Source organism: Solanum verrucosum, unplaced genomic scaffold (genome assembly GCF_900185275.1).
Source record: "Solanum verrucosum unplaced genomic scaffold, falcon-dt-bn FXZP01000049.1, whole genome shotgun sequence".
NCBI lineage: Eukaryota > Viridiplantae > Streptophyta > Magnoliopsida > Solanales > Solanaceae > Solanum > Solanum verrucosum.
In genome coordinates, this window is record NW_026020221.1 from 1,519,372 (window position 1) to 1,547,095 (window position 27,724).

At 32.3% G+C, this 27,724-nt stretch overlaps 3 protein-coding genes across 4 annotated transcripts in view; 1 reads left to right on the top strand and 2 right to left on the bottom strand.

The window, feature by feature from the left end:
* The window catches only part of LOC125831618 (E3 ubiquitin-protein ligase BOI-like), a 236,953-nt gene that overhangs the window by 38,275 nt on the left and 170,954 nt on the right, over positions 1-27,724 (bottom strand). The window lies entirely within an intron of this gene.
* LOC125831603 (cytochrome P450 72A397-like) lies at positions 238-2,373 on the bottom strand. Its single transcript, XM_049510773.1, has 5 exons — positions 2,013-2,373; positions 1,704-1,921; positions 1,376-1,620; positions 933-1,278; positions 238-820 (listed from the first exon to the last, which is right to left on the bottom strand). Exons 1-5 carry the CDS (start codon positions 2,284-2,286, stop codon positions 401-403), a joined length of 1,503 nt encoding a protein of 500 aa, XP_049366730.1. The 5' UTR covers positions 2,287-2,373; the 3' UTR covers positions 238-400.
* Positions 6,203-6,946, top strand: LOC125831070 (uncharacterized). The gene is made up of 2 exons (XM_049510262.1): positions 6,203-6,275; positions 6,489-6,946. Exons 1-2 carry the CDS (start codon positions 6,203-6,205, stop codon positions 6,944-6,946), a joined length of 531 nt encoding a protein of 176 aa, XP_049366219.1.

Consider the following 27,724-nt stretch of genomic DNA (forward strand, 5'->3'; position numbering starts at 1 on the left):
CAATTACATATTTGTTGTATGTTTCCATAACCTAACTTTTCAAATGTGCATCCCAATTTTTCCTCACTTGCAAATATTGTATATTGCAAGTCATAAAGGTTCACAATAAGTTGTGGCATATTTTAGTCTAATACGAAGTCAGGTAGGGTGTTGAGGAGTTAGTTCGAAACACATTCTTTTCCTTGATGAAAATCCTGATTCTACCGGATGGTTTACCAAAGTAAAGACGATAACTAATTATGACAAGTAGGAACAATTATTTCATAGTGCTAATGAGAGAATAAAGTTGTTACACATACAAAATAACATGGTATTGAAATGCAGAATTAGCAGCAGAATACAACTCAACCTGATTTATTTAACTAGTACTTATAATTAACCAAACCACCAGCCGGAAAGGTCAAAGCTTGTTGAGGATTATCTGAGCACCATACTGAGGCTTCATAACGAGTATTGCCTGAGGGGCATGAACATAGGAAGGAGAGAGCTTAAACCAAAAACGCTGCAGAATTTGAGATAAAACGAGCTTGGCTTCTGCCATGCCAAAGTTATTACCAATGCACATTCGAGGACCCCAACCAAAGGGGAAATACAAGGGCTCTTTTGCAGCTTTGGATACCCCTTCTGAGAACCTATTTGGATTGAACATCAATGCATCGTCTCCCCATACTTGGGGATCGCGATGTGCTATATATATAGGCACAAATATTTGTACTCCTGCAGGAATTGTCATATCTCCCAATTTAGTGTTCTTTACGGTGCTTCGCATAAGGGTGAGTGCTGGATATAATCTCAACACCTCTTGGAAGATCATGTTCATCTAGTATTAATTAGCACAACACACACACAAATATTAATTAATGACATGTTTATATATAGTACTGATCAGTAGTAAAATTAGGACTCTGTATCATATCATAAAGAGAGCTTACTATTTTTAATTGATTCAAGTCCTCAAACTTTGGTTTGTTTTTTCCAAGGACTTGAAACACTTCATTTCTAGCTTTGTCTTGCCACTCAGGGTGCATACTCAAGGCAACCAATGTCCAAGAGAGCAAAGCTGTGGTTGTATCTTGTCCTGCAAGATAGAATTCCTTACATTCTTCAATTATTTCAGTGGTTGATAGTCCTCCTTTTAAGAGTAACCCTAAAATATCATCACTTTGTGAGACTCCTCTTTGCATAGAGTCTTTTTTCTTCTCTATTATTCCGTTAATCAATGATAACACTTTCTTGTAGATGTATCTTGCTCTTCTGTTTGATGCTGTTGGAAAGAATCTGCATGCGTAGTTAAAATCATATATGCAACATGTATGTGTTATAACATTAATGGATAGTATGTATACATATATATATTTTTGAAGAAATTACTCACCTTAGTAAGGGAAAGAAAAGAGTAAATGGAGAAGCCAAAATAAGATCGCACTGCTCTTTCTGAAGTATGAAAATAGTCCTTCCTTCTTCAATATTGCTACCAAAAGCAGCTCTAGATATAACATCTCCACCTACATTTAGGAATTCATCTGCCACATCCAACTCACAACTTCCACTTTTGCTAACCAATTCCTCCCATCTATTTATCATTTCATCACAACACTCACAAAATGCTGGGTACAACCTCTGTGAGTCACACATAAAAAAAATAGGAAAATGAATGGTCATCCAAAAAGAAGAGATGAAATAATAAGTAGTATAATACATACCTTAATCTTCTCTATATGAAAAGCAGGGTTTAGTATCTTTCTATGGTGGTCCCATTTTTGACCATTGTAACTAGCAAGTCCAGTAACAAACATGTCAATGAAGGCATTGGCTTGAGGCTTCTGAAATTCATTATGTCTGTTCACCACTTCTTTAATTAGCTTTGGATCTGATACTACAATCCGAGGTGTTGGTCCAGCCCACATCACAAATAATCTCTCTGCACCATATATACCTAATTAGTAAAGTTTTAACAAAATATATGGAATGTTAAAGAAATATATATACATGGCATGGCATGGCTGGCTTACCGTAAGTTTTAGAAAGACGAAGAATAAAAGGATTAACCCAAGGAACGATATCATGATTTACTAACGGTGTTTTCTTTGCTTCTCTAGACATTCTCGTCATCTCTTTCAGATTTCCAAACAGAAATTGGTAGGGCAGCCCATGAATACCTTCCTTCTTCAGCTTCTTTTCGATCATCTTTGGCCACCACCATAATGTGTAAAATGATTTTACACAAAAAATCGCTATCAAAATACCAATTGTTGCACCAATTAGTGTTGCAATTGCCATAGCCATAGCCTAGATATTTTCTATCAACTGATGAATTAATAGTGAGAGTATTCTGTTGAGATGTACAAGAACAGAGCAAAGGTTTATTGGACTAAAATTTCCTCTTTGCTTTCTAGTCCTTATATTTGCCAAAGTGGGTCCATCAAATATTATCATATTTGGATCTTTGCTAATCAACCGTATACTCTTTCTCCTAAATTCATCTCATTTTATTTTCTTTTATTCATTTAAAATATATGATACAATATGGTAAGAAGTACAAAAATCACAGAGTTACTCTCTCATCCCTTTTTGCTTGTTTAATTTTAACTTTTTATTTGTCTTTTTCTATTTATTTTTTTTGACAAATCAAAAAAAGATAGCTTTTTTTTCTATTATATCATCAATTTGTTTAAAGAATTAATATTTTTTAAAAGGTAAAATATTTTTAATAAGTAAATTGATTTTGAAATGCAATTGTAAAATGGACTAAATAAAAGGTATCAGGTAAAAAGATAAATAAAATATAGTACTACATAATAAAATAAATGCGTATGACAATGTCATTTACTGACGCAAATACCAAGAAATAAAAGTAACATGCAAATGGACACGTCATGGTAAATTAAGCTGTCCCGTTCTTCTATATTATATAAATATATAAAAATAAAAGAAAATGGTTTGATATATCTTATATTTAGTTGGTGACATGAAAATATTTGTTATTATTTGGTTAGTGAATGGAAAATATTTTTGAGAAAATTTCTCTTATCTTTTATAAGAGAGTAAAATATAATTTTCAGAAAAATAGTTTTTGACATAAAAATCAATCTCAATAATTGATTCGAGATCTGATCCCTAAGATCGATCCAAAATATGACTTTGATGATCGACTATGGATCCAACCCAAATCCTCGATTCTGACTCCCGATCCGAGATCCGACATTGGAAATGAGACTTGACCTCGATCCCAAAACCCGATTTAGTTACTATTCTAGCTCTCGACTTGAGATCCGACATTCAATCTAAAACCCGACCCCAACCTAACACCTGAATTGGGAATGAATCTCGAGGATCGACCCAAAATCCGACCCCAAAATTTGACCGATGACCTGACCCAACTCCGTCTGAGACCTGACATTTAAACTAGGACCCAACACCAACATTCGATTCGATCCGACTTGGGACCTGCCAGTAACTCCCAATCTGAGACACAATATTTGAATTGGGTCCCTACCCCACCCCGACCTCGACACTCAAATCGGACACGACATCGATGATTGATCCAAAATCCAATCCCAAGACCTATTCCAAGGCCTGATTCTGAAACTCGAACTTGGACACAATCGATCAATTCAGATTATGATTCCGACATTCGAATCGTAACTCAACATTCAAATCAGAACTCGATCCTGACACCCGACATCCAATGCAGAACCCAACTTTGAACTGAGTCCCAACTCGACCTCTGATCCAAGATTCAGCTTCAAAATTGGAACTTGACCCCGATTTACAAATCAAGACTTGACCACACGCGACTCGTAACTTGACTTCTAAATTGAGATTTGAATTATTATTTTTTTGGGTGGGGGGTGGGGGTTAGGGTAGAGCAGGGCCGACTCAATAAGATCGGGGGCCTAGAGCCAAACCTTAAAGAGAGGCCCTAATATTTTGAGAAGTATTTTGTTTTCTTAATCTCTTTAATAATTTTATTCTTGACTTCACTCGCCAATAAGTTTAATAATTCACTTTGTATATCATGTCCAAGGTAATGACTATGAATTTCATCATGCTTATTCTTCGAATATGTTCTTGCATAGTTGGATCAAATTTATTAATCATTTCAATTAGGGTTTAAAAATTACCGTTACTTTCTTGATAGATCTTTCCATTTGTTCCCCTAAATGCTAAATTAATTTTCCCAAGAATTTTGATCACGTCAATAATTCTTGACAATATATTTTTTCATTGCACCTTATCTCTATCAATTTGGTCCTGCACTGTTTTATTAATTGTTTTTTTAATGAAATCTCATTTCTAAATCAATACACGAGCTCATATTATTAATAGGCATAATACATAAATGACCCTTAACTTAGTTTCAACAGAAAACTATGCCCTCCAACTTTGAGTGTGCACAAGTAGCCGCTTAAACTTGTATAAAAGTGAACAAGTAGACACACATGTCCTACATGGCATAATACATGTAGGACGCCACGTAGGACACAAAATTTTCGTGTAGGGTTCCATGTAGGATGAATGTATCTATTTGTTCAATTTTATACAAGTCTAAGTGTCTACTTATGCATACCCAAAGTTAAAGGTCATAGTTGTCAGTTGAAGCCACGTTAAGGGTCATGTTTATGTATTATGCCTTATTATTAATAATACGTTCATTCAATTGGATTTGTTCTCTCTCTCTGAGCTAGGCGCACATTAGAGTGCACTAACTTGCACCTCGCCGGAAATGGGACAAGGACGACCACATAAACTTACGCAGAAAGATCGAGCGGAGGAAATACTGCATGTAATCTCTACTAGTTCTAATGGAGGGGAAACACACCAAGCTCCCCTGACTGAGATACAACTGAGCACGCCAAAGGGAATGACGGTAGTGGTTTCAGATATGGACAAAGGAAAACAAGGGAGAGAAGAAGAATGGCCGAAATTACCACATCAACGAGGATTTGGTGGGGGTACACAAAAAACCCTTGTTGAGGTCAATGGAATAGTAAATTGGGGGGAAATGTGGGTAATGCTCAAAGGAAGTTAAATCTTCCAGAGGTAACACCTGAGAAGCCTTGGGTTAATCTATTTTCCACAAATCGATTGGCTACAAGAGGTATGAATCTAAACTATATAGCCCCAATAATTGTTGAGGGGGGGGAGGTAGTACAAATAATGCTTGAAGATGTAGCTGAGGATGATATGAAATGGTCACCTTCGGTGGTTGTTTACTTTGTAGGAGTAACACCATCTATTGGAGCTATGGAAAGGTTTATTATAGAATAAGGGCCTTCTCTACTAAACCAGTGGTGTTATACCATTCTGATGGGTATTTTGTAGTCAGATTTGCAAATGAAGAGGAAAGGGATAAAGTGTTGTGTGCAGGGCCACATTATTTGCTCAAAAGGCCTGTTATAATGAAGCCTTGGTCCCAAAATTTACTTTCAAAGAGGAAATCCTTACCACTATTCCGTTGTGGATAAAACTTCTTAATATTCCCCTTAATTGCTGGAATTCTGTAGTACTAAGCACAATAAGTAGTAGTTTGGGAAAACCACTCTATGCTGATGAATGTATAACTCAAGCAAGTCGAATATCATTTACGAGAATACTTATCGAAATGGATGTGACTAGACCTCTTCCTAAGATGATTAAGATTCGAGATCCTAAGGGAAAGTGTTGGAGCAACAAGTTTGGTATGAGTGGAAACCAATATTTTGTCAAAAATATTTACAAGTGGGTCATTCATGTGTAGACAAGCCAAAAGTAATACCAGCAAAGAGAGGACAAGGACACAGGCAGAGGAAAGAATGGAGGCAAACAACAATAAGAGATAAGAATCAGGAGAAGCAAACAGAAAAACAGTCAAAACCTATTCCTGAAGTGGGAGCACAAAATGAAAAACAAGATCCACAGGAGCAAGATACAGATCATCTAGCAAAAGAGTGACACTACAATCTGCATGAAATGATAATACTGAACAAGGAGAGAGATACATGTTTGAAACTGGGCAACATAATGGAGTAATAGAGGAAGCTAGTATTGAACCTGAACCTCCAAATAAAATATGTTAGTCACCTGGAATATAAGAGGTTTTAATCAGGAGGTGAAGCACAAGGAGATGAGGTTATTTCTGAGGAGGAATAAGGTTAATATGATAGCAATATGTGAACATAAAGTTAAAGAAGATAGAGTCAGTAGTATTATAAATAAAATAATGCCAAGCTGGGAATGGTGCACAAATTCTGCTAACAATGTGAGAGGAAGCATTTGGGTGGTTGGGAATCCAGGTGTAATTAATTTCACTACTGTAGAAATTTCTGCACAACACATTCATGGGCAAGTTGAGATGCAAGGGAGCAAAATGAAATTTTAATTTACAGCAGTGTATGGCCTGCATTCAATCACTGCTAAAATCCATCTATGGACAACAATACATCAGTTGAGCACACACATCACTGATCCATGGTTGATTATGAGAGATTTTAATTCCATTTTTACAGCAAAGGACAGACCTATTGGAAGTCAAGTACAAAGCTCAGAAACTAGAGATTTTCAAGAATGCATCACTGATTGTAATTTAACTGAGTTGGCCACAGTTGGAAGGAAATTATCCTGGACAAATGGACATGTGTTTAGTAGAATTGATAGAGCACTGGTTAATATTGAGTGGGTACTGCATATGCCAATAGTACATGTGTTGGTTATGGATCCATTATTCTCAGATCATTCTCCTCTGAGTATCAATGTGGAGGAGCACAAGGATGCAAAGAAAAGGCCTTTTAAATTTTTCAACTGTTTAGCACAACATCCAGAGTTCAAAAATAAGATCAATGCAAGTTGGCAAATCAAAGGAAGAGGTTTGCAAGGGGTCTGGCAAAATCTGATGAAGGTGAGAAGAGAATTGCAGCAACTAAATCAAAAAGAATACATAGGGTATCAGAAAAGGTTCACAAACTAATAGTTGAGCTGATGGACATGCAAAGTCATATGAGAATTATACCTATTCCTCAATGCATGATTGATAAAGAAAAGGAGCTAAGGACATAGTTGAATAAATGGAGCAGGATTGATGAGGCAATTTATAAACAGAAATCCAGAGTGCAGTGGCTTAAGCTAGGAGATTTAAACACGTCATATTTTTATGCTAGTATGAAAAACAAGAAGTGTAACAACCCAGAATATTTTTGAACTAAGACTCGAACCTTCTTCGTAGTGAGTGAGATTTTACCAAGGAGTTTAAAATTTCTTAAGTGTTAAGGTCACTAGATGTAGCACCTTGAGTTTCAAAAAGAATTAAATTGGAAATAGCAAAATCTGAAATTTTGCAAGTTATGCTTAAGTATGAGTTTTGGGTCGACTTCAAACAACCATAATTCCTAGCTCAGGATGAATTAGGTGTGCTACCAGATACCGTAGCGAAGATCTTTGAATTATATTTCCAACGCTGTGGAGTTTGCTATGTTTCGAGGTTGGATGAGTGAGATATGGCCTTTTGAAGATAGGCTGTCCAGTTAAGGAAGGTTAGCCGAAAGTAGAGAAGGGTATTTTGGTCTTTTCCTTACCCAATCAGATTTAATTCGATTTTAGTAATATTTTAAGGGTCTAATCCTATTAGGTTCAGTTTTATAATCCTAAAATTAGCCTAGGGTTTTAGTTGAGAGTTCAAGAAGAGAAAAGAAGAGAGAAGAGGAGAAAAGAGGAGAGGATCAAGCGTTCGTCGAGATTCTTGCGTGTTGTAGCGGATTTTCGACATGGGTTTGATCCCTAAGAGGTATGTAAGCTTCCATAGTGTTGGGTTCTTTCACCCACACGCCAATCATGATTTATTCAGCGTAATTTCGTTCTTGAAATTTAAAGATTAGAGTTTTTGATGAGTTCTTGATAAGTGTTCTTGAAGTTTCATTAAGTTTTAATGTAAGATACTGCTTGGGTCAACTTTAAACGACCATATCTCTTACAATATTAAGAGTTACGTGAGCCATAACCTATCCAATTAAAGGTAATTGAATCTACTTTCCAACCCCACCAATTTCGAGTCAATCCAATTTCTGAGTAAAAAGTTGTGACTATTTTAGTAACCTATACAGTGCTGTTACGAATTAGCCGACGGGAAAATATTAAAAAGAGTCCTTTTTGCCTTTTACCTCCAAGAAAACCATAAACAAATTTCTTGACTAATAAAAGGCTCAAAACAATCAGATTTTCATCTTCACTAATGAAAATCATAATTCTTGGCCATAGAGATTTCAAGAAAAGAATCTCAAAAAAGGTTTTCTTGATTGTTTACCTTCAAGCTAGGGGTTCAAGGCTTCTAATCAAGTTCTTCTTCAAGATTCTTAAAGATTCTTCAAGAATATTGTTCTTCTAGGTATGTAAGGCTACCATAGTGTTGGACTAGTTCGTCCTCATGCCCTACATCTACTTTTAGATCAGAAAACGAGTAATCTAAGATACTTCCCTAGATTTGAGTATTCTTGAGATAAGTTGATTTTGAGTTCTTGAATTCATGTTTCTTTTAAAAGTTCTATTCCTAATTATCGAATAGCTATATTGTTATTAAGATCCTTCATATCATGAATCATAACTCTTGAATTCATAATTCAAATTCAAGAGAGAGTTAAGAGTAGAGTTCAAGAAAGCCTTTGAGTTCAATTGTGAATCCTTTGAGATCAACTATCGATTTGAACTAAGTTTTGAGGAAGTAAGTCAGAGAATGAGAAGATTCACATACATGCGTTTCATAATGTTATGTAGACCTACGAGTCAAGTCGTTCATGCCCATAAATTCCTCATGAACTCCAGAAGTTGAGTATCTTTGAGAGGAGTAGTATCTTCAAGTTCTAAGTCTTGAGTATTGAGTTCCTAATCCCCTTTGAGATTATATTTCTAAGCATGGGACTATTACATGTTACCCACAAAGTCTTTGAGTTGAATTGTTCATGCCCATAATTCTGCATGAATCCTATAAATCGAGCAGTCTTGAGAAGAGAAGTATCTTTGAGTCCTTAAGTTGAGTCGTTCATGGTTATAATTCCGCATGAACCATCTGAGTTGAGCATTCTTGAAATGAGTAGTATTATTGAAGTTCTTGAGTTCCAAGTATTTGAGTTCTATCTGTGGTTATTGAAAACCTTGCATTGAGTCGTTCATGTCCATCATTCGACACGAACCACATTTTAAGAAGTCTTTTACAAATATTTTACCTTTGTTTTAAGACTTAAGTTTTGAGTTCAGTAAAGAGTGAAGAGTAAAGTTTGAAGTCCTTTTCTTCAAAAGTATATGGGGACTAAGTATTCCCAAAGAGTTTATCAATGTTTTCACATTTAAATAAGAACGGAAACTGAGATTTCCAAAGGGCCTTCGGGCTAGTTTTCAGAAAAGAGTAATAGCTTTCTAAATGAAGCAAGTAGGGAAACTGAGATTTCTAATATAGCCTTTGAGCTAAGTTTTTGAGCAATTATCTCAAATCAGCAGAAAGAAGTATGTTTTTTAAAACATAAGAGCTAGTATATTTTTGGGAGTAGTATTGAGCACCGATATGGGGGAGAGTTCAGACAACTCACAGCCCCCATAAACCATGTAGCCATCATGGGTAGAAAAGGGTCATACTTTTTAGATGAATCCTTTTCACATAGACTAGTGGATCCATTAGTAGTTCAGATCTTATACCTTTGGCCGAGTATAGGATGCGCTGGCAGCGTGAGGTAGATCGATGTATCATCACTATAGCTCTTATGTGATGGTTGTCGATTAGAGAAACTCCCACAGAAGTTATTGTATTTTTATATACATCAGTTTATTGTATTTTTATATACATTTCAGAGTTATGTTGTATCCTTGCATACACACAAATTTGACAGCATGTTTTTAAACAATTTGTTTATTTATATTGCACTTGTTTTAAATTGCTTTATATTGAAATGAGTTCAGTCATATTTAGTTGAGTATTCAAAGTTGAGTATCCAGAGTTGAGTATCCTGAGTCGAATATCATATCTTTGAGTCGAATATCATATCCTTGAGTTGAGTATCTAATCTCGGAGTTGAGTATCTTATCCTTGAGTACTTCTGAGTTGAGTAAGTTTGAGTAGTTTTAAGTACCCTTGAGTATTCCTTGAGTTGAGTAAGTTTGAGAAGAGGTAAGTATGTTTCATTTCTATCAAGTTTCAAGCTTATGTTTATGTTTTAGAATTCCTCTTACATGCTCGTACATTCCACGTACTGAGCCATTTGGCCTGCATCTTCTCATGATGCAGACACAGGTATTCATGATCATCAACAGGAGCTTCGTTGATACATCCGAGAGTTCGAGTTAGCTATGGTGAGCCTCCTTGCTTTCAGAGGATTTCATTTACTTTTCAGTTATATCAGTTGTTAGGATGTCGTGGGTCTTGTCCCGACTTCCATCTTTATCAGTTAGAGGCTTCATAGATAGTCAGTACAGTTGAGAAGTTTGTATCATTTATTTTATTAAATGTTTTAAAGACTAAAGTTGTCGTTTTATGGCGAGTTGTATATATTTTATTATACAGAGTTTTCTTTAGACTTAAAGTTTATATTTAAGTTTTATGAACTTTTATTTTAGTTTTTAAGCTTTGTATGCTTGAATCAATTTTCCTCTTGTAGTCAGCCAGGATGAGGGTTCGCTTGGGGACCAGTAATGGTCTTCGAGTGCCGGCCACGTCCAGGGTGTAGGCTCGGGTCGTGACAGGAAGTCCCAGAATCAAATAACCATGCTTACCAAAAAAGGTGGTACAATCATCAGAGATCCAGAAGAAATTACCAGAGAAGTAGTGAGGTTTTATCAGAACCTGTTAGGACAAGCAAATTCTCTCATGCTAGCCACCCAGCCGACAGTATTAACCCAACCAACAATATTAAGGGATGGACCTGTACTATCTAGATCTAATCAACTGGAACTAATCCAACATTTTACAAAAGAGGATGTTCTGATGGCACTTAAAAGTATTAAGGATAACAAGGCACCAGGTGCAGATGGTTTCAACTCTTATTTTTTCAAGCAAGCTTGGCCTATTATAGGTGAGGAGGTAACTACTGTTGTTCTTCCATTCTTTAGCACTAACCAGATGTATGCTCATATTAACAGGACTTTAGTTACTCTTATTCCTAAAGTACAACATTTTAGCTCCAGTAAAGAATATAGACCTATTTCTTGTTGTACCACAATGTATAAGATCATATCCAAAATGCTCACTCACAGACTACAAGGAGTTATGGACTTTATAGTGGACCCTAGTCAGGTTGCATTTGTACCTGGTAGAATGCTAACAGACAATGTTATCCTAAGTCATGAGTTAATTATGGGATATGGGGGGGAAAGGAATCTCACCTAGGTATATGTTCAAAATTGATATGCAAAAGGCTTATGATTCTTTAGAGTGGCATTTTCTTGAGGAAGTTTTGGTTGGTATATAACTGCTTGATAGGTTTATTACATGGATTATGAAGTGTGTCAGGACAGTCTCTTACTCAATTATGATTAATGGATGCCCCAGTGTTCTATTTCAGGCAAGGAGAGGGGTAAGGCAAAGGTATCATTTATCCCCTTACCTATTTGTTCTGGCTATGAATTATCTTACAAGAATATTAAGATCATTGAGGAACAAGAATGCTTTTAAATTTCATCCGAGATGTCAAAAGCAACAAATATTTCAGTTGAGCTTTGCAGATGATCTTCTCTTATTTAGCAGATGAGACATACCATCAACTACACTTATGTTTGAATGTTTCTAGCAATTCTCCAAAACATCAGGACTCGTAACAAATCAATCTAAAAGTTGTGTGTACTTTGGTGGAGTCCCAAAACCAATTCAACGACAGATACTGCAATACACATGTTTCACTAAATGAGCTCTCCCTTTCAAGTATCTTGGGGTGCCACTCAGTTCAAAGAAGTTTTCTATTAGTCAATGCCAACCTTTAATAGATAAGATATTGGGGAGGATCAACACATAGATAGTAAAGTTTCTTTCATATGTAGGAGGCTCCAGTTGGTACAAAGTGTCTTAACATCAATCCAAGCTTTTTGGTCACATATCTTTCTCATTCCTAAAAAAATCTTACAAACAATAGAAACAATATGTAAGAGATTTTTATGGAAAAGAGATGCACAAAGCAAAGGCAAAACACTCATTGCTGGGACACACTATGCTAGCCTAATGTTGCTGGTGGTTCAAATATAACTACTGTGTATATATGGAACAAAGCAGTTATACTCAAACACCTGTGGAATCTTGCACAAAAAAAGGACAAGTTATGAATTATTTGGGTCCATACATACTATATTAAAGGCAGGAGACCATGGGAAGTAGCAGGGCAGCAAGCTTCTTGGATGGTGAGAAAGATCATGCAAGCAACTCATTGGATTTCTGAGGCTGGAATACCAATGACAGAAATCATGGATGCAGATGATTTCACCATTAAATGTATGTATAAGAAGCTTAGGGGGGATTTCATCAAGGTGCCATGAAGAAGGTTAACATGCAATAATCAAGGGAATCCAAAATGGATCTTCATACTCTACTTGACAATACATAGGAGGTTATATATCATGAATAGGCTGGACAAATGGGGGATACACAGGATCACGTATGTGCACTGTGTAAGTAAGAGCTAGAGACACACTAACATTTTTCTTTCTCATGCACTATGGCTGCTAGGATATGGTGTAAGTTATTACAGTGGTTGTGCATTATCAGGAACACGACATGGTGGACATAAGAAATAGATTGGGCTATTTCACATGCCACAGGAAAAGCAATTCAAGATGAAGTATATAGAATGACCCTCGCAGCAGCAGTATACTATGTCTGGCAAGAGAGGAATTACAGAATTTTCCAAAAGAAAGAAAGAACCACAGAGATGATCACCAGGAGCCACATTCAAGAAATCCACTATAGAAGCAGTATGCAACCGAAGCTGGCTGAGTTCATTCATAATTTCAATTATTATCCATAGAATAGTAGTTTAGTGGTAAGGGTAGTAGCACGAACTCTGAGATTGGGACTATGTCCATATCCAGAATTTCAAAACACTTTGTACATATTGATATATCTGGTAATAAAGCTTACAGTTACCAAAAAAATAATATGTTCATTCTTTACTTCATGGACTTTGAGCTTAACACTAAGATTTATCCACTCATTACTACCTTCACTAGCAAGTTTACTATTACAAATAATAGAAGTTGTGCTAAATAATTTACAACAAGAACAAAAAAAAATGTATTCAAATCTTTCGAGTAGATTAATCATTTTCTTTCATGCTTTTTTCCATTTACCAATTTTTGAATATAGTGTGTTGTAGAAAAATATCGTACGTATTTATCTTGTGAAAAAATTATATCAGTCATTCTAAATGGTCTCTTTGCTACTAATAGATCTCTTAATTTTGTATCTACATTATTTCATTTTTTTTATTTTTTATTTTGTAACTATTTAAATTATTTATGAGTTCTTGATATCGGGAACAATGTCACATTTTCACCAACTTCTTTTAGATTTTCTTCTTGGATATTATTTATCATCTAACTCAATTCTATTGGTTACTTGTTCATTTGAAGAACATCCTCCAATATTTTTTGATTTGATATTTTATTATTTGTTAAAAATTTATCAAGGGCTCTTTTTAAAAATTTATTTAATTCTTCAAGTTTTCTCTTCTTTTTTTTGCAAAATCGGAATCATGTTTTCTAGTTGGCATATTAAAATTGAATAAATTTTAATAATAATTAAAAACAATTTACATATACTTATGAATTAGGAATATCAACAATAACAATTTTTCAAGAAAAACTATAAAACCTCTTACACGTTCTTTTTCCAAATAATTAATATAAATTTTTTAATAATAGGTACAGTGCTTTTTGATAAAAAAAAATTGTCCCCCAAAAAATATGGTGCCCAAGCGATAACTTTAGTGACTTAGTGGTTAAGACGTCCTTGGTTAAAAATGGGGTAAAAAAGAAGAAAATTTTAAAATGTAAAATATTTTTTAAATACAAACTTTTAATTTTTTGTTTTTTTGTTTTTGCGTGTGGAGGGGGGAGGGGGGGCTGGGGCTGTTTTAGGGGTAAAAAAATCTCTTTTTCCTTTCAAAAAAGAAATTTTAAAATATTTAGCTGTTTTTTTTTTTTCTTGGAGGGGAGGGTCGGAATACAAAGGGTCCTTGTGAACACTCTGACATCCATCACTCAGATGAACAGACAGTAGAATTTAATATCAACCATATTTCCAATGGAAATTTTCCATCATATTCACTAGTACTTATTTGGAACCACATGGATATCAAGGACCAATATGGCTCTTCCACCACATATTAATACATTGTAACCATTATGCCAAATGTAATGCTTTTGATATTGGAAGACAAGAGAGATATGTTAATCAAAGCCAGAGGATGGAGCCTAGAAATATCATTTTGATGCATTTTATATAAGTGAAAATTACTAAAATTCAACAATCCAATAAACTTTGATTCATTTTCATAATGATGAACATATAGTCAGACTCATTTCATTTATATTCGTTTTTTCAATAATAGACTCTCGTATTAATTAGCTTCTCTGCATTTCAGATATTTAGATCTTGCTGATGGAACGAGATTAAACCACTCTACCACTCATGAGCTATTAAGGTATATCAGAGATTTAGTTTTATAAAATTCCTTTTTTATTATTTGTTTAATCTTTTGTTGTTGTGTTTAATTTCATTATTTTTTTTCAATTTTCATAATTTATGTGTAAATAAAAATGTAAGTGATGCGGTCAAGTTTAAATAGTTTTTTATATAGCTTGATGATATTGATAAAAAAATATAGGGACATGAAAAAAAAAAAAAGAGGACAAAACTTCTGGATATTGCATATTATTTTAGAGATTATTGTTTGCCTCAACCCAATTGTTGTTGTTTATATGTACCTGTTCCACACATGGTTGGTACGTGTGACCTTGCTGTTCTTTGAGGGTTGTTAATGTCTTGTAAAATTAAATTTATTATTGGATTGTGTTTTAATATTTTAAAAATGTGAATATTGACTTTGTCCATTAAAAATATCACAACATACATATTGTTGTGAAGATTCATCTCCATCGTCATTTTGACTTTGAGACGTTTCATCTTCAATAAAATGTAAAATTATTAACACATAATTTAATATAAATTGAATATTTCAATAATTATTTAAGAAGTCTACTACTTACCGTCCAAAAATTTAATCACCCAATGCCAAATGGTGAATTTTATTCCATGTTATGTTACTAATTCATTTGATTACTATAAATACTAAGAAAATCATTCTCATCACATAAAACTCTTCGTTTTTCATTCCATATTTTCCTTCTTAATTCTCATTATTATAGATTTGCTCCCTTTTCATTGGAAACTCTTTCTCAACAAAAAAAAAAAAAAAAAAGGTCCTTTCTCTTTTCGATTTTTTTTTTTTGGCTTTTGTCATAATTATTAATTTTGTTTAGTATTCTGGTGCAGAAGTTTTATTTATTAGGAAATAAAGAAGAATGACACATATGGCCTTACTTGTGAGGATTTTGTCCAAATTCAAGCTTGAAGTATATGCCATTATTAGCAATATCTTAAATTTTGTTACTCTTATTCTTTGTGGTAAGCTTGTACACAGTTATAATGTAAAAATGTAATTGTTTTATGTTTTTTGATTAAATATCCTATTATAAATTCTAGGAATGATTGTATTAATTTCATGTGGAATTTTATAATTCTTACCGCGTATATTTTGCAAGTTTGTGTGTAGTTATATTGTGAATTGAATGCAATAGTTTTATCTTTTATGAGGTTAAATAATTATATTAATTTGATGTCGAATTTTAACTATTTTATGAATAAATAAACAGAATGATTTTCTACATTCTCCCAAAACAGATGTCATCTTTAGAAAATGTGGGTGTATATTTCATCTCAAAATTATCTATGTATAATATAAAGTTAGGCGATAGCTATAAGATAAAAATCATATACACTATTCTCAATATTATATGCAACTAAAAATTTAATTGAATTGTTTCGTACTTATGATGGTTTTAATAGATATAAGATGAAAATTACGAGATTTGATTGTTTGAACTTTTCCCTTATTTTTACTATTAAATATTCTTGAAGTGAAAGTTCAAAAAAATAATAATTTAAACTCATTATTGAAAACCAACTATCATTTCATATTATATTCTTCACTAATATACTATCTTCTTTGACATGTTAACGAGTAACTAGGCAGATTTACATTTCCAATAGCGTTAGTTTTTTTTTGTACATTTTGGATCGTTTATAAAGGATTAAATAAAATCATATTATCTCTTAGGTTTGCATCATCAAATTTTGACGTTATTTTTTTTTCTTTTCTTCATTATTTTTTTCTCTGAATCCTTATTTAAGTTAATATTATATATTAATTTACATGAGTAATTTCATACACGGTCTTAATGTCTCACACATATTCATTCGGTAAAAAAACATATAGTAATATATATCATCTAAAAAATCATGAAAAAGTTGTAAAATCATGAAAAGATGTATCATTATAATTATGTAAATAATTATTGTTTCTTTTATAAAATTAAATTATAACATTAATTAGGTATTTTTTTTAGAACTGCACCAAGCGCGGACAAGTACACTAGTAACTATATAAAGTAACAAGATTAATTTTGTAAAATAAAATCCTAACTAATAATTTAGTTTTTAATTTACTCTTATTATTAACTATAATAATTCCTCAACGTGCTAAATTTATTACTCTCTTTAATTCTTATTAAGTGAATTGTTGAATTGTTTTTCATAGTTCAAAATAAATAAATTATTCAAAATTCAAAAAAAGTGTTAAAAGTACTTTTTCATATTTACCCTTAATTTATTATGTTCTTAACTACTTTAAAAAATTAAAAGAATAATTTTAAAATAATCATAAAATATTTTTTAATTTATAACTTTAAATATATTTTTTCAAAAGATATATTATACCTCAATCATTCATTTAATATGGATAAAAAAATAAACTAGAAATCATTTATCTAACAAGTGGGTGTGTGGTAGGCAGAGAAAGAGGGGCTAGAACTCTGGAAACGTGATAAAAAGGACTTCAAGAGTCAAGACAAGTACTATATTTGTCTAATAGGTAAAAAAATACTTGAGCACCCTTTCGTCCCAAAAATACTTAGGGAAAATTTGAAAAGTAGTGTTTGGTTATATAACTTGATAAATATATTTGTAAAGTATTTCAAGTTTTTAAATACTAAAAAAAATTTAATATTTGGGCCAAGTTTTAATATTTGAGAATTTTAAAAAATTAAAAAATTACTCCAAACTTCTATTACTTTATAAAAGATACCTATTAGTTATTAATTCCAACTAATACTCCGAAAAAGTTTGATTTCTAATTTGAGAAAAAAGAACAATTTATATTTAATGAGTTATAATTATAATTGAATCAGTGACAAGTTTGAGTATACAATTAATGTATTGTCTTGACTCTTGCCTATGTTGTTATTGTTGATTGTTATCAATTATATTATAAGGTTATTTTTTAACAAAACATATTCATGATAAAATGATAATACAAATTTATGGGTATTTTAATAGTTTTTAGAACTTATAGGCATAAATCATATTTTTTGATATAGTCAAATATTTTTGAAAAAACTTGGAACCAAACACATGATGTAATTTCACCAATTTTTTTGGCCCAAACATTATTTATCAAGAATATTTGGGAACTTAGGGCCAAACGCTAGCTTAGTTGTTTAAGTTTAATTGTTTCGTTTTAAAAATTAAGAGATAATTTTTTAATTTATTTTTATCATTAAATATTATTTATTTCATAAATATAGCCTATAGGTTGAAATTGTCAATTTTATTGTTTACTCGATTAATTTTTATTTGTTCACTAAGTTAATAAATATCTATTTTTTATCTAGTTTTTAAAAAATAAGTGATACTTTATCATTTAATTTATCTTTATTATTAATTATAATCCTCAAAATACTAAATTTATGACTTTCTTTAATCCATATCAAGTAAATTGTTGATTTTTTTTTCATAGTTCAAAATAAAGAAATTATTCAAAATTCAAGAGAATTATTGAATATTTTTTTTATATTTATCCTTTATTTATTGTTGTTTTTAACTATGTTTAATTTTTTTACGAAAATATTTTAAATAAATAAAAAAAGTTCAAAAATATATTATACCTCACAATTCATTTAATATGAATAAAAAATCATTTATCTAATAAGTGAGTGTATGGTAGGTAGAGGGAGGGGGGGCTAGAACTTTAGAAACGTGAAAAAGGTGTTGAGAACTGTCCATAGAAAGATGACAAATGATAGAAAACTTGAAGAAAAATAGATTTAATTTCTTAAATGGTCATCCAAATATTGGAATTTTAAAAAAATATTATTGTCATTTTATTATGGATTAAAATATTACTCAATTATCACTATTCTCCTTTATATATATTTAACATTTCAGAAATCTTTTTCTCTTTTAATTGGCATGTCATATTATTAAAGCCTCATTTTATAATAATAGACTTACTTTATTTATTTAATCAAAATTATAATTTTGTTTTCTATTTTTTTAAAAATAAATAAATTTATTAAGAAGGAATTTACATGCTAAGAAGTCTTTTTCGGTACTTGTTGACATCCAATTTTGACCTTCCACAGTATATATTAATCATCGAGCTTCTTTAAATATAAGCGATTTGAGATAATTGACTTGTATAAAATTCCAAAATATAGTTTATAAATATTCAAAAATCATCTCAAAAGATTTTATTTTAATTAATATTTTGCTAATAAGTTAAGTTAATCAATAGTTTATATTTTGAGTTAATAAGCTTATTTCGTTAGCACTAAGAAGTTCATTAAATAATTTATATAAATTCGTGTTATTTAACTTTTGGCCAGATGCACCAATTAGTTCAATGTGGCTAATTTTTAAACTACTGTGGCTAGATTATTAATTCAATTGGCTATTTCTCATTACCAATCTAACCCATTTTACCCTTTACCTTCATTTAGTTTTGAGACCGTGATTGGGCCGGTCTAATTCCAATTCCACCAACCCTTTTCTTTCCAGCAAATGCCCAGCCCAATTTCACCCCAAAGACCCACCCGACCCACCTTTTTCCAAATACCCGACCCAAACCCAGAAGAGTTCAACGTTCACAAATCACAACACAACACAGAAGAAGAACACGTCTTCACAGCAGCAACGTTCGTAAACGGCATGGCATGCATACGATTGCAATATCAAACGTTCATCAAGCACGAAGAACAACAATTCCAAACAGCAACAGACGTCAATTCTAGCAGCAAAGCTAACGGCGTCAACAAACGATTCCGACTCCAACGTTCACGGCGTGTGCGATGCCTACGAACCCAGAGATGAACGTTCTTTCTTCCTCAAATGGCAAGATAATAGCAGCACGCCTTCAGGCTCTGTCTCGTCTCTTTTCGGCTTTGCTTGAAAATTTACCAACAGCTTTAGCCCCGCCTTGCTTGTCTTGGCCTCCAAATCCTTTTGAGAAAAAAGTTTGAATTCTCTATAAGTTTTCCCCCCAATTTCAATGCCTCCTCCTTTATAATATTCTTACCGTCTTTTATATTTCGACATGACGTTTCCAGCGTCTCAAAGATCAATGTTGCTGCCATTTGTCATTGAATTGTTGGCATATATCCTAATATGTTGTGTATGTGTCCTTTAACAATTTCATTGTCTACTCGTGATGTCGTTTCAATTTTGCTATTTCATGTCTAGTTTCGCTGCTCCTCTATTGTTATTTTTAAGTCTATTTTGCTATTCCTCATCTCTAGTATGCTTGCTTGAATGTCGTTGAATCCGTATTCTTTTGGTTTCACTGTCTCTAAGCATCAAATGTTTCATTCAGTTTTACTACTACTAATGTTTGTCGTTCTTTTCACAATGGAGGCAGAATCTCAAAAGTTAGTTAATAGGGAAATCACATGTTGTCTTTGTTGAGCTTTTAAAAAGTGTGAATGGAAAATGAAGAGTTGCGACTTTTATATAGAGTTGTGACTTAAATGAAAAGTTGCGACTTTTATGAAAAGTAGAACTGTCAAAATGGGCTGGCCCAACCCAACCCAACCCTAACGGGCTAGAGAGTTAAATGGGTTGGGACGGGCTGACCCTTTTAATTAAAGGGCCTATAAAATAGCAGCCCAACCTAGCCCTAAGCGGGCCACGGGTTGGGACGGGTTGGCCCTTCAACCAAAAAATGAACAATATTACTCTCTTAGAAAGAGTATCCATGAGTATTGAACGTTGACGTTTATGAACACGACATCAATACATACAAATTTTCATTTATGAATCACACACTTCGGTGAATACTTAAAAATATACATTTACGATTCACACATTTTGGTGAATACATACAAAAATACATAATAGTCAACGTAAGATTTAGCGGAAAAATGTTGATCATTCCACCATTTCTCTCACAAAAAACTAGCTAGCATAAAAGACTTGATTTTTTATTTTTAAAAATATTTATTGATAAAAACTTTACAAATAAAACGCTACTAAAAATATATATAAAAAATATTTTAAAATATTCATAGCCCACGGGCTGGTCTCTGAGGATTGCGGGTTGGGCCTACGAGGCTAGCAAGCCAAATGAGGCTGGGCTAAAAAGCCTCAATGGGCCAAAAAAATTAGGCCCAACCCCACTTAATTCAAGGGTTGGGTTGGGCCGGCCTAGCGGGCCAAGCTCATTTTGACAGCTTTAATGAAGAGTTGTGATATTTATGAAAAATTGTGAATTTTAGGAAAGGTTGTGATCTTTCCGAAGGGTTGTAACTTTTCAAAGGGTTGTGACCTTTGTGATAAGACACAATAAGCATATGTTCACACTACCCTTTATTGTCTATAAATAGATGAATTTCCTCTCATTTTAAAACAACTACTAATTTTCTAGACTTTTTCTTCTTCTACTACTAAATCTAGTATTCTAAGTGTACTTTACTACCGTTGAGTGGTTCGCTGACACCGTGATTTTAGGTACCGATACACCGGTGAGTAAGATCGTTCTATCATGGGAGGATATATTATCCTCCATTAACGTCGGGTACTTGAGGGGAATAATTTTCTTAAGGGGACACTGTGCATTCAGTGGACTCGATTTTCTTCTTTAAGAAAAATATTTTGTATACTGTTTCTAATCTGTTTCTGATTCTATTTTCTCTAATGTTTTAATTTTCTAGTTTTGAAAATACTCTTTAAACTTTGTTGTTTCTTATCAAGTTTTGCAAAAAAATTGTTCTAAATATCTTAGAAATACAAGATGAACAACAATCTTATCTATTGTTTGTTGCATGCATTAGCTTGCTTTTCTCCCTCTTTTAAATCCATGATTGTCCAACTGCTTAGTGTGTTGTGTTTGAATCAACTCAATGCCTTCATGCTGTGTCTATTTTTTGGTCGAAAATTGCTCACTACTTGTTGTCGAACCTATGATTGCTCCTAAGCTAAATGTGTTTGATTAAATGATGCTGCTATCTTAATTTCACTAATGTCATCTATATTTGTTGTAAACTTGACTTGGATTTCCCTTTACTGTCATCTAAAAACTCACCCCCTCCCCCACCCTGTCTTGTATGCCTCCGTATCCTTAAATACTTTCATATTTTCTTAACTTATTGTGCTTTACTATCCAGTTTGGGACCGAATTGTTGTTGAACAAACCTGCTTTAAGATTGATTAAATCTCATCCAGATTTTCTGCCCTCTCATTCTAATTTCGTATATGTTGGAAGCATGTTTTCTTTGTTGATTTATTCGTGTCTCAGTGAAAGAGGAGTAAGTATTTATAAGTTTTGTATAAGATCTAAGGGCTTAAGTTCATTATTCAGACTCATTTCTTACATTTTGTTCTTATGGAAATTCTGAAACTTTTTATGGCTAAACGTTTTTATAGCTTTTCTCTCGTCTTAGCATTGTCCCTATTTGTCATATTATGGCCCCTAAAAATATATGAAATGGTTTATCATATTAAAAAACAGTCACAGAATAAATAAATAAATAAATAAATCTTTTTTTTAGTATTTTAAAAACTTTTAATTAATAAAAAAATTATTTAATGAAAAGAATGAAGAAAAAATTTCTAGTTTCATATTATAAAAGCTCAAAAGTCAAATCATTTTTTCTTCTTAATCACATTAATTATATTAAAACTAAAAAAAATACTATTTCTTTAACTTCTCTTAATTATTGTATTTAATTCTCCCAATAACATATCTATGTAGTTTGATCGGATACACAATTTTTTTTTAATTTTATGATACTATAAATAAGAGGTACATATATAATAATTTTTTTTATAGTTCTACTATAATAAATGTGCACATGTGATTAACATGTATTTAACTTATAATTATTTAAAGCAAAAATAATTTATCTTAAATTTTTCACATTAAAGAAGGGGTTATCTTTTGAATAGTTATATTATTATCATATATTAATTTTTTTTTAGTGATAACTACAATAATAATTAGCTTAACGTTATAAAACTATTCCACTGTTCTACATTTGTTAGGATGGACAAATATTGATTCAACTCTTGGTATACTTTTCTATAACTTGACACTTAATGTATTCTCGAAAATTTAATATTTTGTTACTCTAAGATAATCTTTATATAATCGAAAAGATAAGTAACACATCAAATTAATAATGACATTATATTTCTTATAAATACATATTTTATTTTTTATTTTATGTTTCTCAATTCTTTTATTTTCTATTGCAAAGTATGATCTCCGATGTCATGTTATTTAATCAACTTAATTTCTTTTTCTTGAGATGTTTTTTCTCAATAGATATTATATAAAAATGAAAGTCAAAATGTGTGATCCTTTAATATTAATAAATCATATGCCATGCAAATACACATTACATTAATCACAATACGGAAATCAAATATCTAAGAAAGTCAAACAAAAAGAAGATCTCACTAACTTCTTAATTTCATGTATAACTATGTTGAAACATAATTCAAGCATTTTTCTTACTTTTATGCGTCACAAATATATTTTAAATTATTTGTATTACAAATCAAGTGATTTATACATAAACAAAGTCATGTAATTTATAATGAATTAAATTTAATGTTACTTTAGTTGAACTAATATTATTGTTATAAAATTCATTGAATTTAATAAGAAACTACGATAATCAATTTACTGAAATTTTCTAGATTAACATTTTATGTTTTTTTTATCAGCAATGTTAAGTGAAAATTATAGTTTGAAAATAACTTTCAAGCTATTTTTTGAACAGACAACATCAAGATCGTGACTCGATTTGTATTTTTTTTTCTTATACACTATTTTATAAAAAATAGTCAATTAACGATATCAATTATTTAAAAAATAAAATTAATTCCGCGCGAATGAGTACACTAGTCTATATATAAAGGAGAAACATAGAAAAGGTGATGTGACACCCTCTATGACCTCCATTTCTATTATTTTTTTCTCATTTTTTGGACATTTTTAAATTTTTCTCCTCATTTTTAATATAATTATTATTTGTTTATAATTCATGTTTTGTTGTAAATATATTATTTCACGACCCAGACCGTCATGATTGACACCCACACTAATCCTCCGGTGGGAGAACTATTACTACAACCCGACTAAGCAACTTAACGAAAACTAGGCATTTAAAGATACAGAAGCATGTTTAAATGCAGAGATTATATAGAGTTCCCATAAACTCCAAAAGTTTAAATAAACTAGTCAAACTAATGCAAAAGAACAACCCCTAGAACTTGAAAGTCATTGTACCAAAACATCTAAAGTGCAACAAGTCTAAGAAAAGGAGGCGCAACCCCGAAACTAAACAAACACCCTAAACAAATAGTCTGACTTCAAAAAGAGTGAACCAAAACATAGAGAACTCATGGCAGCCTAGAAGAACTGGCTCACCCTTGAATTCGAATCGATCACTGGTTTTCTAAACGAGGTCTGTCAATAGCCACCTGAAGATGCCCTGTACTCAACAAAGAAAGAGCAAGTGCAATATCAGTATTTTACTCAAAAATATAAATAAAATAAAAATGACTAAGTTTTGAAAAATCGATTAAACTTATGGTTTAAGAGAAATCGAATTTCCAAAAGAAACAGAGTCGCCACTTAATTTATATTTTTTTAGCAAAAATCAAGAAAAAATTAAGGTTTTCAAAAGACATAAACAGATAAAATCAATTGAAAAAGGGTTCGAGTTCAATGTACATTTCGAGAGGGTGTTAGGCCCTCGAAATGTCCGCTAACTTGCGGTTGACCGGCGATTTGACTAAAATGGCTTTGACTAACTTTTAAAAAAAAAATTTAACTAAGTAAAATAACTCATTTGTTTATTTATTTTATTAATTATTTTTTCAAGGGGAAATAAACTAAAGGAAGATTTTTCTAAAGGGAAATAATTTAAATATTGACAAGACTAATATTAAAATAAGAACTAAATAATAAAATATATATACTTTAATTTGAAAAATAAAAATAAAAATGAAATGACCATCCTTGGTAATTTAATCAAATTAAACCATAAGATAATTAAAGCGTTAGTCAAATAAAATAAATAAGAGAGGAAAATGAAATAATCAAATTTGGGCCTATTACTGCCCAGAAGCATTGGACCAAAGATGCTGATTTTTTGGACCTTAAACCAATTCATGTTTTTGTATACACAAGCTGTATATGAGTGCATACAACTCGTATATCAGCCTCGTTTCATGTATCTTGGGTTGTACCAAATGTATACAACCCGCGTCAACTTCCAGCACTTGTATTTCGAATTTATGCCTAGTATTTCCGCATTCGACCTGTATATCATTGTATATAAAATGTATAAAGTCCATTTTTTGACTTGTTGAGGCTTGCAATCTCCTTTCCAGCCCTGTATTACTATCTTCAAACTGTTTGTCGCCTTCCCTTGCTTCACACATCAGTCCATTGAGACTCGAATTTAAATACGACTTGAGGAAACGCAATTAGGCCTCCATGGCCCATTTGGAATGAAAAGAGGAGAGTAATGGAGTTCAATGAACTCACCCGAAGCCACATGAAAGTAAAGAGAAATAAATTAGCATCTATCCATAAATAATGAAACTTACAAAGAAAGCTTGATCAATCAACAGAAAGAAACCAAAGAAAACAAAAAAAATGACGGCATAGCACCCAATGTATTAACAATATCTTATTAACTATGTAATACATATTCATGCTTCCAAATCAAAAGTTGGCTGACTAAAATCTTCTTGTAGGCATAAATGAGTTATCGGAGAACAAAGATTTGACAAATTTCAACACTTGAAAGACATGGAACTCATTAAGGGAAGCAATAACTACTAATCTAATTTGAACTTGAGAGCACATCTTTCCCAACTAATCCAATCTAAATGCAATCTTCATGTCAAGCATATATACCCCTATATCATAAACTAAGAGGACAAATGTACCTTTGAAGAATGCGATCTTAAAACCCAAAGATCCCGACAAGCTTTTGCCATTATAGCATTGAACCAAGTTCGTAAAAAAGGTATTCATACCCAAGTAAACAAAGAGACAATATTACTTCGAATGATTAACGAGGCAAACTAAGAAACAAAAACAAGCTAGATGAACAACTTTACATCCATACTTCAAGTCAACTAGCTATGAGATTTTGCCTTTTATTTTATGAAGAAAACAATAATGAACAACAACAACAGTAGCAAAGAGAATAAATCCTTTAGGCTTGAAGACAAGGAAGGCAAAAGAACAGAGAGTCGACACTACTCGAGCAAGCACACAAAAAGGAAAAATGGCAAAGCAAACTCAAAACAAAAAGCCAAGAAACCGCAACACTAAAGCAATACGACAAGACTTGGATCAACACTAAAATCGAATCGCTCAAGACAAGATATATAGCACATAAATCTACCCATTTTCATCAACAAACAATAATGACACAACAACACAATAGTGAAACATCTCATAAATAGGATAAGAGGAAGAAAAAACTAAGGAGGAAATGTTACCTTCTTCCGGGCAATGAACGGGACAACTACGAAGATACAGAGACGACTTCCACCACACGAGCACAAGCACGCACCCAAACGTGAATAGCAAACAAAAAATGGACGAAATCTCGAGACCTCTCGCAAGTTTATGCCAAGCGAAAACAGGGGAGTAGATCTTAGACTAGGATTAGTTCTTCCTTACATATCCTATATCTATTTCTTTTTCTCTTAATACCAGTGAATGAAAGCCAATTTTTCTTCAATTTTCTTGCCTTACTTTTTCAACTTTTCTTCCTAATTTTCTCTCCAAATGTTTTATACAAATCTTTGACCAGTAGCTTTGTGTTCCTCTCAAATTCCAACTAAAATCTCCAATCTCTCTCTAACGTTCTCCACCTTTCAATAGTGAATAATAAGTGTTTTATATAGAAGGGAAATTAGGGCAGATTTTTTGGGCTAATTCAAAATTCGAAATTCGAATCTTCTTTTTGGGGTAAGGCTTGAACAACTAAGAATTTGTACCCATTCTCAATGGAAAAAAGGAAGGAGCCGTCCGATTTCTGAAGAAGGACGCTCGAGGATGGAGATTACGACACTTGGAAAATTTGAGTACGAGCGAATAAAAGAGCGAGGGGTGTGGGTCGGGTGGAGTTCTGGATTTTGTATTTCTGGGCTGTTCACGTGGGTTGCTGGAATTCTGGGTTCTCGCGTTGCTGGACTTCTGGGTTTGCTGTTCTTCATTGGTTTCACTAGGAAGAAGACGCGGGGGTCGGGTATGGGTATTGGGTCGTATGCACACTGTATTGCTGGGTATTGTACGTTGTTGTTATTTGGTGGGCTGGGAATGTTTTGGAATTACTGTTGTATTGTTGTATGTTATTGTATGTAATGTATTTGGGATTGGATTGGGTTTGTTTGGTTTGAAAATGTGGGTTGCTGAGAATTGAAGGATGGCCCAAGCTTGTTCTCAAGTGGGTTTAAGGTGAGGTAAGAAAAAGGGTTGGATTGGAATTGAGAATTTGACCCAATCGATTGCAATTATAGCCAATTGAATTTAAGAATTTAGCTAAGTTGAGCTTAATTAGTGATTCAACTAAAAATTAAATAAGATAAACTAATATAAATTAATCAATGATCTTCTTAATGTTAACGAAATAAAACAATTAACTTAACTATAGACTAAATAAATTAAAGTATAAACTATTGTATAACTAAACTAATTAACCAAATATTTAACAAAATCTTTTTGAGACGGTTTTTGAATATTCATAAACTATACTAATTATATACAAATTTATATAAAACATATATATTATATAAAAATTATAAAAAGTGACAAAACTATTTAAAATAACTTGAAAAATATTTTGAATTTTATAAAGTCAATTATTTCAAATCGTTTGGAATTTAAGAAACTCGATGATTAATATATATTGTGGAGGTCCAAAATTGGGTGTCAACAACTGTCCCTCGTTTGACTTGGATTGATGAAAGAAATCTAAGGCAAATGTAATTGACAAATTCAATTTTGACCGACTACATCTTCATCCTTTAGAAAAGTGTTTTTGGTACAGACTTTAGGAATTATGGCCGAACCTTGAAAATGGGTTTCCTACATATTTCGGGATATATGAGAATTCAGACCATTTGTAGTACGATACACTT